The 11,280-nt window shown below is 39.6% G+C and overlaps 1 protein-coding gene across 1 annotated transcript in view; it reads left to right on the forward strand.

The window, feature by feature from the left end:
* LOC141198695 (uncharacterized) overlaps window positions 1-3,116 on the forward strand; it is an 87,279-nt gene extending 84,163 nt beyond the window's left edge. The window contains exon 7 of the mRNA XM_073663102.1: window positions 520-3,116. Within this exon, the coding sequence (XP_073519203.1) occupies window positions 520-1,826 (1,307 nt within the window). The 3' untranslated portion in view covers window positions 1,827-3,116. The remainder of the gene's footprint in view (window positions 1-519) is intronic.
* Window positions 3,117-11,280: the final 8,164 nt, after the last annotated feature.

The raw sequence follows: 11,280 nt of genomic DNA on the forward strand, positions 1-11,280 counted from the left end.
TTACTGGGTTCTTCTCACTATAGTAATGCCAAATTCATGGATGCTAAATGTGGTTTCGGCGCACTGCAAGGGTCAGAAGCAAGGGGGGCATTTGTTTTTGGGAGAGCGGATATTGCTGGATTGGTTTATGGAAGCCATGTTTCTTTTTAAGAGCCTTTGAGCCACTAATAATGTGGAAACCTCTGTTTTTCCACTGACAGATAATGGACCTGAGTGGGGACTTGTTTTTTTGCAGGATGAGTAGAAGTTTTTATTGGTATTATTTTCGCCTACATAACATTGTTTGGTGGCTTTTTATTCCATATTTGACAGGCAGAATGAACAAACAGTTGAACACCACGCTCTACTGGTTCATGCTATGAGGTTTTCTATTAGACTGTGAACTGTCATTGTCTTGGTGAATAATAAAATTTTTCTACGTAACTTTCCATTGTTACCGACAGTTTAAGTAGAAATGTTCAAAAATATTACATTCAGGGATATTTTATTCAAACATAATAATTGTTTTTTTCTTGGCAGATGACTGTACCAGGAGATCAGAGGGACAGCTGATATCTTCAATTTTTAAATCCGATGATCTTGAGATCCCACAGGATACAATTGAAGTGAATGCCATTACTCCAGATATACCATCAACCCTTCACAGCAAAGATCTGTCATCTGATCCTTTGAAACAGATCCTGTCTTCTGATTCATTACCGAATACTAAGGAAAATCAAAGTCACAAAATAAGCATTAAAAATCAAACTGCTCCTAAAGCAAATAATCCATTTTCACGTTCAGATTATGGGAATAGTTTTCCTCTCCAAAAGTTTTTTCTTAAGAATCAAGACATTCACACAGCAGAGAATATATTTTATTGTTCCAAGTGTGGGAAATGTTTTAACCAGAAATCGAAGCTTGTTCGTCACCAGAGAACTCACACAGGGGAGAAGCCATTTTCATGTTCAGAATGTGGGAAATGTTTTATGAAGAAATCATCTCTTCTTAGTCACCAGAGAACACACACAGGGGAGAAGTCTTTTTCCTGTTCAGAATGTGGGAAATATTTTAGACATAAATGTAGTCTTGTTTTGCACCAAGTAACGCACACAGGGAAGAAGTCTTTTTCATGTTCAGAATGTGGGAAATATTTTAACCTAAAAGCGTATCTTGATAGCCATCAGAGAACCCACACAGGGGAGAAGCCTTTTTCATGTTCAGAATGTGGGAAATGTTTCAGCTGGAAACAGCATCTTGATAACCACCAGAGAACTCACACAGGGGAGAAGCCTTTTTCATGTTCAGAATGTGGGAAATGTTTTAACCGGAAACAGAATCTTGATAACCACCAGAGAACCCACACAGGGGAGAAGCCTTTTTCATGTTCAGAATGTGGGAAATGTTTTAAATGGAAATCAGATGTTGTTATACACCAAAGAACCCACACAGGGGAGAAGCCTTTTTCATGCTCAGAATGTGGGAAATGTTTTAGCTGGAAATCACATCTTCGTAGCCACCAGAAAACCCACACAGGAGAGAAGCCTTTTTCATGTTCAGAATGTGGGAAATGTTTTATCCGGAAACAGAATCTTGATAACCACCAGAGAACCTACACAGGGGAGAAGCCTTTTTCATGTTCAGAATGTGGGAAATGTTTTATCCGGAAACAGAATCTTGATAACCACCAGAGAACCCACACAGGGGAGAAGCCTTTTTCATGTTCAGAATGTGGGAAATGTTTTAACCGGAACACAATCTTGATTACCACCAGAGAACCCACACAGGGGAGAAGCCTTTTTCATGTTCAGAATGTGGGAAATGTTTTAACCAGAAATCAGCTTTGATTAAGCACCAGAGAACCCACACAGAAGTGAGGCCTTTTTCCTGTTGAGAATGTGGGAAATGTTTTAACCAGAAATCAGATTTGAATAAGCCCCAGAGAATTCATACAGGGGATAAGCGGTTTTCATGTTCAGAATGTTTGAAAAGTTTTAACTGAAAATTGTATCTTCCTAATAAGGTCCAATACTAGGGCAACCACTTGTCATTCCTCATGTTTGGCCTCATTAAAATAAAAACACTCATACTCACCCTCTATGTTGTCGCTGTTCCAGCCGTGTCTGCACTTGTGTACCCGGGGCTATTGTGAGGTTGTTACATCACACGAGCCCTACGCCCAGTCAGCGCCAGCTTCACTGTCCCCGCCTTCGGACAGATTGAACATCAACAGGAAGCCAGGGCTACAGCTTCTTTCTGAGTTTCTCTTATTGTTCGATGTGTTAAAAGGTGGAGACAGTCATGCCATGGCTGATTGGGCACAGGGCTTACATGACGTAACAACGTCATATAATCCCTGGAAACGCAAGTGCTGACACCGCTAGAACGCCACAGGCATGGGAGGTTTGTATAATTGTTTTTATATTAACAGGACCAAACATGAGAAATGAGAAGGGGTTGTCTAAGTAGTGGACAGCCCCATTTAAAGATCAAAAATCCGATACAGAGAGAAGACATTATCATACCTAGAGTGTGAGAAATGAATTTCTGGAAAATCGTATTTTGTTGATCATCAAAAATAACTCAGACGGTTAGAAACTATATATGTTATTAACATATTGTATGTACGTATTGTGTGTATGTAAATGTGAATCAGAGCTCTGTGTATATAAATATGCATATGTAGCAGAGCTGTGTGTATGTAAATGTGCGTATGTAGCTGAGCTGAGTGTGCATGCACTGTCCATGCAGCAGTGTTACAAAGACCACATGGGCCAGAGTTCATCCTATTGATTGCCGTACTCCTTTCCCGTTGGTCTAACACTTCTCAGACCATGCAGGGTAGGGGACCACACTCAGATAAGACTTTATTGGATCAACAACAGTTAACAGCATATACAATCCCATTGGCTCACTGGGGATTAGAACCTCAGAAACTTTGGGGCATTTAGGGCCAACTACCAGGATGATGAAGATTCCCCAAGGGACCTTCAGAATTTTAAGAGTGTTAGTGTGGAATAATGGGCCAAAATCACACCTGGGCAATGCATGTGACTAGTTTCTCCATACAGGAGGTATCTTGAAGCTGTCATCGCCAACAAAGGCTTTTGTGTGAAGTATTAAATAAACTTAAGTAAGTGAGTTAAATACTTATTCCCTGTGTCATTTCTCATTATTACAAATAGCTTAATTTTTGGCCATCTTTGGTTTGATTTCTTTAAATAGTTGGGTCCAGAAAATATTTGGACAGTGATACAAGTTTGGGCATTTTAGTTGTTTTCCAAAACATATTTAGGATACAATTATATAATCAGTCTGGCCTTAAAGTTCCAACTCTCCGCTTTAATTTGAGGGTGTTCACATCATAATTGGATATAGGGTTTAGGAATTACAGCTCTTTAATATGGGGCTGCATCTTTTTCAAGGGACCAAAGGTAATTAGACAATTATTTCAAAAGCTCTTTCACTGGCTGTATGGGCTCTTCCCCCATTAATCCATCATCAATTAAAGGTAAAAGGTCTTGTGCTGATTCCAGGTGTGGCTTCGTATTTGGAAGCTGTTGCTGTGAACTCATAACACAGAAATGAGCTCTCAATGGAAGAGAAAAGATCAAATCTACAAATGATCAGAAATATTAGGAGTTGCTAAATTAACAGCATGGCATATTTTGCAAAAAAAAAGTTCACTTCTGAGCTTGGGGACTCAAAAAGGTGTGCACGCCCACTGAAGGCAACCGTGGAGGATGATTGCAGAATCCTTTAAATGGTGAAGAAAAGCCCCTTCACAATATGAACCTACGTGAAGAAAACTTTCCAGGAAAAAGGTGTTTCAGTGTTTAGGCCCACCATAAAAGAGCAGACTTCATAAGAGCAAATACAGAGGGTTCACCACAAGGTGCAAAGCATTCTTTGGAGAGATGAAACTAATATCAACCTGTATAAAAAAGATGGGAAGAATAAAGTTTGGAGAAGGCTTGAAACGGCTCATGATCCAAACACAGCACATCTTCTGTAACACATAGTGGAGGCTGTGTGAAGTTTCAGGCATGCTTGGTTTCCAATGGCCGATATTTTCTGCTCAGATACCACCAAATGCAGTAAGGTTGATTGGACGGTGTGTTACGATATCGGCACAGTACTGCTGGAAACCAGTGGCCAAAGGAGCACGAGCAGAAGAGCAAGCAGTAGCAGAAGTTCTTGTAGTTAGCAAAAGGAGTTGTAGGAACAATCCGTAGATGGGTGAGAACAATCTAGGAAAGAATGTTCAGGAGCTTGGAGACTGGAAACTAAGCTAACACCTAGACACAATACTACTTGTCACATACATCATCAAATTCTTTATACACAGATGGTAGTTTAGAAGATTAATCAGGATTGTGAAGACCCGGGGTCTTCCGTGGGCGTAACGCTACTCAGACAGCACAGGGTGAGGGTAAAACAGCGTGGCAATACTTTATTGACCCACAAACTGACAAACACACAGAACAATCCCATCATATACCCAAGATGGAACATTACACAGTCTCACCCTTCCTTCTTCGACTGCCTAGGATAGAACAACTGCACCTTTGGAGACTTCCAGGGCCGACTACCTCAACCAGTGGCCCCCCGCTTCTGGTGGGCCCCCACAGAGAGGAGGTAGCAGTAAGCTTAGGAAGCTAGCAGTCCATCAAGGTACAAGGCCAGGAGACCTGAGGGTCCCAACCTGGCCTCTCCGAGTGTTTCCATGGGGCCAGGCGACCGGTGGGTCCCTCCTGGCAACTCTAAATGTCTCCATGGGTTCTAGGTGACTGGTGGGTTCACCCTAGCAACGCCCAAACAACATCCATGGGACCAGGTGACTTCTTTGTCCTCTCCTGGTCTCCCCAAAAGTATCTATGGTATCTCTGATGGTTAAATGGAGCAAATCCATATCTGACTAGAATCATGTGAAATACAAATCGGTGTCTCTTTGGATGCCGTGCAATCCATCTGCTGTCCTGAAGGATGTCTCTCATTCTCCTTTCATCTTTCTGATGTTCCTTGATTCTCTGTCCCAAGTCCCACAGCTACAGAAACACATGCTCCCTTCTGCTTCTCTGGGCTCAAGTCTCTTGAATGGGCAGAACTCCTTTCACCCACCCCCTCCAAAGCTAAGTGTGCATTAGTGGAGGTATCTTTCTCAGGTCGACCGCATCACCTGGGTCTACATGTGAGATTCCCTGTGGTGAAGGCTCTGCCGGATCTTCTTTCAACACTTACACAATAGGCCTAGACGACTTTTGAAAAATGGTTAGAGGCTGCTTAGATAGTAATGAAATTAGTGGAATGCTGAACACTTTACAAGCTAAATTAGTGTACATAAACTGAAGAGCAAGCAGAACATTAATAAAACAGCCAGCAATCTCTAATAAAACCCAATAATGTATTTCTTTTGGATTACCACATCTAATCATCTGGCTAATTAAAGTATTACACTGTATCGGCACAAGAATCCTCTACAAACTCTTCATTTGGTGAAGCCTGTGGGAAGGGTACAGTAGATGGAAAAGACATTTCTTTGGTTTCCAAATTGATAGTGGGATTTTGAGTCTGTAGCCATGGAAACCCCAGGATTATTGGAAAATGTGGAGATGAGATTAGTAGGAAGGATAAAACCTCATGGTGATTAGGTTCCATAACATCTCTAAGGGTTCAGTCTCTTGATTCACTGGTTCCGAATTTTGTGTAGATCTGTCAACAGTTTCCATGATAATAGATGAAAGTCTGTTTTGAATTTTTACCCCATGTTCATTTGCGAAAGATGTCCATAAAATTGCCTTTTGCTCCTGAATCATCCATGGCAGATGTGGAAATCATTTGAGAATCAACTTGAAACTTGATAAAAATAAAGCAATGAGAGTCCTTGTTTTCTTTTTACTGTTGGGTGCAATAGAAGAAATTGAATGGATGACCACATTCACTGGAGGCGCTGGTTCAGACAAGACTGATTCTTCTTCGGAAAAGTTGAGATCCACTGCCACAGCTTTATGTAGTCGAGAAGGACAATTGACGAGAAAGTGGTCAGTGTTGCCACAATAAAAACACAGATTTTCCCAAAGTCTCCGTTCTTTTCTCGAAGCACTTTCACGTTTTAATAGGCGGTTAACTTGCATGGGTTCAGCTTCAGATACGTGAGGACTTTTTATCATTTTAGCCTCCACTGTAGACTGCTCACTAGTGAGGAGACTAAAATGGAGTTGCTAGAGTGAGGTCCTGAAAAATCAACTCCAAATTAAGAGTTTGGGTATAAATTTGCCAGGAGGGTCGTGACAGTGATGGAGCAGAAAACAAAATCATCAGCATTGACAACACAAAAGTGGTGTAAATTACAGCAGAAGTGTCCTCCAGTGACCCTGGACTTTCCTGTATATATACAGGTGCTTCTCACAAAATTAGAATATCATCAAAAAGTTAATTTATTTCAGTTATTCAATACAAAAAGTGAAACATATATTGTATAGAGTCATCACAAACAGTGATCTATTTCCAGTGTTTATTTCTATTAATGTTGATGATTATGGCTTACAGCCAATGAAAACACTAAAGTCATTATCTCACTAAATTAAAATACGTTATAACAACAGCTTGAAAAAATGATTTTAAAATCCGAAATGTTGTCCTACTGAAATGTATGTTCAGTAAATGCACTCAATACTTGGTCGGGGCTCCTTTTGCATCAATTACTGCATCAATGTGGCATGGAGGTGATCAGCCTGTGGCACTGCTGAGGTGTTATGGAAGCCCAGGTTGATTTGATAACAGCCTTCAGCTCGTCTGCATTGTTGGGTCTGGTGTCTCTCATCTTCTTCTTGACAATAACCCCATCGAAAATCAATGGGGTAAGATCAGGCGAGTTTGCTGGCCAATCAAGCACAGTGATACTGTTGTGTGTAAACCAGGTATTGGTACTTTTGGCAGTGTGGACAGGTGCCAAGTCCTCCCGGAGAATGAAAATTCCATCTCCAAAAAGCTTGTCGGCAGAGGGAATCATGAAGTGCTCTAAAATTTCCTGATAGACGGCTGTGCTGACTTTGGTCTTGATTATTGATGAGCGAGCATGCTCGTTATTCGAGATTTACAAGCATGCTCAGGCGAACACAGCTCTGTGTTATGTTTGAATCACTCTCGTGTGCCTGATTTGCAACTGTTTGACAGCTTTAATACATGTGAGGAATGCCTAAGAAACACACATTCCTCACATTTATTAAAGCTGTCAAACAGTTGCAAAACATGCACACAGTAGTGATTCAAACATAACACAGAGCACTCTGAAGATACTCGGTGTTTGCCTGAGCATGCTCGGCGAAATGATTAGCAGAACATACTCGCTCATCACTAGTCTTGATAAAACACAGTGCACCTACACCAGCAGATGACATGGCTCCTCAAACCATCACTGATTGTGGAAACTTCACACTAGACCTCCAGCAGCTTGGATTGTGACCTCTCCACTCTTCTTCCAGACTCTGGGAACTTGATTTCCAAATTAAATGCAAAATTTACTTTCATCTGAAAACAACTCCTTGGACCACTGAGTAACAGTCTGGGTCTTTTTCTACTTGGCCCAGGTAAGACGCTTCTGGCATTGTCTATTGGTCATGAGTGGCTTGACACAAGCAATGCGACACTTGTAGCCCATGTCCTGGATACGTCTGTGTGTGGTGGCTCTTAAAGCAATGACTCCAGCAGCAGTCCACTCCTTGTGAATCTCCCCCAAATTTTTGAATGGCCTTTTCTTAGCAATCCTTTCAAGGCTGTGGTTATCCCGGTTGCTTGTGCACCTTTTCCTACCACACTTTTTCCTTGCACTCAACTTTCCTTTAACCCCTTTACCCCCGAAGATAGTTTGCACATTAATGACCGGGCCAATTTTTACAATTCTGACCACTGTCACTTCATGAGGTAATTACTCTGGAACGCTTCAACGATCCCACTGATTCTGAGATTGTTTTTTCATGACATATTGTACTTCATGATAGTTGTAAAATTTCTTCGATATGACTTGCGTATATTTGTGAAAAAAATCGGAAATTTGGCAAAAATGTTGAAAATTTTGCAATTTTCAAACTTTGAATTTTCATGCCCTTAAATCAGAGAGATATGTCACACAAAATAGTTAATAAATAACATTTCCCACATGTCTAATTTACATTAGCACAATTTTGGAACCCAAATTTTTTTGTTAGGAAGTTATAAGGATTTAAAGTTGACCAGCGATTTCCCCTTTTTCCAACAAGATTTAGAATACCATTTATTTAATGACCACATCACATTTGAAGTGACTTTGAGGGCCCTTTATGATAAAATACCCCCCTTAATAACCATCGGACCCCCGCGATGAGAATCGTGGGTCCCGATGGTTACCATGGTACCTTGAGATCATGTGATGATCCCATGGTACGGTGGCCTATGGGATCCAGCAATAAGCTGGCTCTCACAGGTACAGTCAGTGAGTCAGACATGACTCACTGACAGGTCTCATACTACCTCTTGAAGCTCATCAAGAGAATGCCAGGAGTGTGCAAAGCAGTCATCAAAGCAAAAGGTGGCTACTTTGAAGAACCTAGATTATAAGACATATTTTCAGTTGTTTCACACTTTTTTGTTAAGTATATAATTCCACATGTGGTAATTCATAGTTTTGATGCCTTCAGTGTGAATGTACAATTTTCAAAGTCATGAAAATACAGAAAAATCTTTAAATGAGAAGGTGTGTCCAAACTTTTGGTCTGTACTGTATATACAGTATACATTAAAGTACAACGTGTACCACCGACTCCCCTGCTATGGATTTTTAATGGATGAAATAAAGGAGGATTTTTTAGACCGGTGAGTGTTCTCTTGTTTTTCTCCGTATTGTTACTTGTTGAACAATAGTCTGTGTTGAGCAACCAAAGAAGAACACAGTTTAAAAAAAGTCAACATAAAAATAAAGGTATATTGCTCTTGGCCATCAGAAATTATGTCTGGCATAATTAAGAAAAAAAGCTGTGTCGTCACAAAAGGATGAATGGACAAATGTACTGAGACTTTCTTAATAAAAGTCTGCCGCCATCTACCAGGATGATGAAGCTGAAATAAGGCTATATTGACACACGCTGGCTTTTGCAACGTATTTTGCTACTGATTTTTATGCAAATTTTCAGCTGCGTTTTGCAGCACTAGCAAAGTCTATGAGAAACCAGAATTCTCCGCTCACACATTTTTATTTTTTTTGCTGTGTATTTTGTGACTTGGTTGTGTTTTTTGGAAAATAGAGCATGTCACCTCATTCAGTGTTTTTGCAGCAGAAAACGCACCAGCGTTTTTGCTGCGTTTCTTCACCCATAGGAAGTAATGGGTGGTCAAAAAAATGCAGCAAAAACGCAACAAAACCTGCGTTTTTTAAACAGCTGTTTTCCTGCCAAAGAAAAGATAACAGCAGAAAAAAACACAACGTGTGTGAACATAGCCTAAGGGTTTACATTTCAGCAATACAATGATTCCAAACACACAGCCAAGGAAACTTTCAATTGGTTTCAGATAAAAATAAAGCTGCTAGAATGACCCAGCCAATCACCTGACCTGAATCCAATAGAAAATATATGGAAGGAACTAAAACTCAGAGTTCATAGAAATAGCCCACGGGACCTTCAGGATTTGAATTGTGTTTGTGTGGAAGAATGGACCAAAATCACATCTGAGCAATGCATGCGACTAGTTTCTCCATACAGAAGGTGTATTGAAGCTGTCATCACCAACAAAGGCTTTTGTATGTAGTATTAAAAAAATTGCAGACAGCGAGTTCAATACTTTTTCCCTGTGTCATTTCTCATAACTTAATTTACAGACATCTATGGTTTGATTTCTTTGCCTGTTTTAATTGCATTGGTTGTTATCATCATCTGCTGAGAATGTCATGTCAATAGCACTTTTAGATAGTTAGGTCTGCTAAATATTTGGACAGTGACACAAGTTTTGGCATTTTATCTGTTTACCAAAACATATTGAAGATACATATGTACAAGAGAGGAGGAATCCAGCAGTGACACATCATTCCAGGTAAGCATATAAAGCTTTACTTGTATTTCACCATTAAAAACATCCAGAAGCAGTAACTGGCTGGTCAGCAAGATAAAATAGGTATCGGGACGGACCTTTGCGTTTTGGCAATAAGCTTTATTCATGGTCTGAACATGATACTTCTAGCTCCCTATATATATGATATGTCTATGCACTCTTTGGATGTGACCCATGTCATGGGCCAATTGGAGGTTAATTGTCAGCTGGTACCTAAAATTAAAAACACAAAAAATATATACCCAAAAATAGAATATATAGATGACTGGGGTGACAATGACCCCAGTCATCTATTCATGAACATTAGGGATTTTTTACAGACACAAGCAGTTGGCATCGGAGACAAATTTTCACCTTCCCTGGCTAATATAGTCATGTCCAAATGGGATGAACAATTTTTATAATTTTTATATGGAGACTGTAATTTTCAATCAAGTATCATATGGTACGCCTGTTTTATTGACGACATTTTGATATTCTGGTAGGGTACACGAGAGGAAATAGAGAACTTGGGTCACTACATTAATAACAAGCCTTTCAATTCAAGGCTCACTCATTTTTCTCATTAAAAAAACCCTTAATTTTCTTGATATTAATCTTACTGTTAAACAAGGTAGTAGTAGAATATATTTCGCACCATACAGAAAACTTGTGAATATTCACATAAATCTAAAAGCATTTATCCCCTTAGTGACAGAGCCCATTTTCACCTTCCTAACCAGGTCAAATTTTTGAAATCTGACCAGTGTCACTTTATGTGATAACTCTGGAACGCTTCAACGGATCCCAGTGATTCTGAGACAGCTTTCCGTGACACATTTTACTTTATGTTAATGGTAAATTTGGGTCCATATATTTTTGCGCTTATTTGTGAAAATATTGGAAGTTTGGGGAAAATTTTCAAACTTTCAATTTTTATATCCTTAAACCAGTTAGTTCTGCTGTACAAAATAATTAATAAATAAAATTTCCAATATGTCTACTTTACATCTACATCATTTTTCAAACGTCACTTTAATTTGTTAGAATGTTAGAAAGGTTAAAAGTTTAGCAGCAATTTCTCATTTTTGCAAGAAATTTTCAAAACCTTTTTTTTAAGGGCCTATTCAGATTTCAAAGAACTTTAAGGGGCCTATATACCGTAAACTCCCCAAAAGTGATGCCATTTTAAGAACCACATCCCTCAAATATTTCAAAATCGCTGTCAAGAATTTTTTTAAC

This window comes from Phyllobates terribilis, unplaced genomic scaffold (genome assembly GCF_046119375.1).
Source record: "Phyllobates terribilis strain yellow unplaced genomic scaffold, ASM4611937v1 Scaffold_99__1_contigs__length_5935540, whole genome shotgun sequence".
Taxonomy (NCBI): domain Eukaryota; kingdom Metazoa; phylum Chordata; class Amphibia; order Anura; family Dendrobatidae; genus Phyllobates; species Phyllobates terribilis.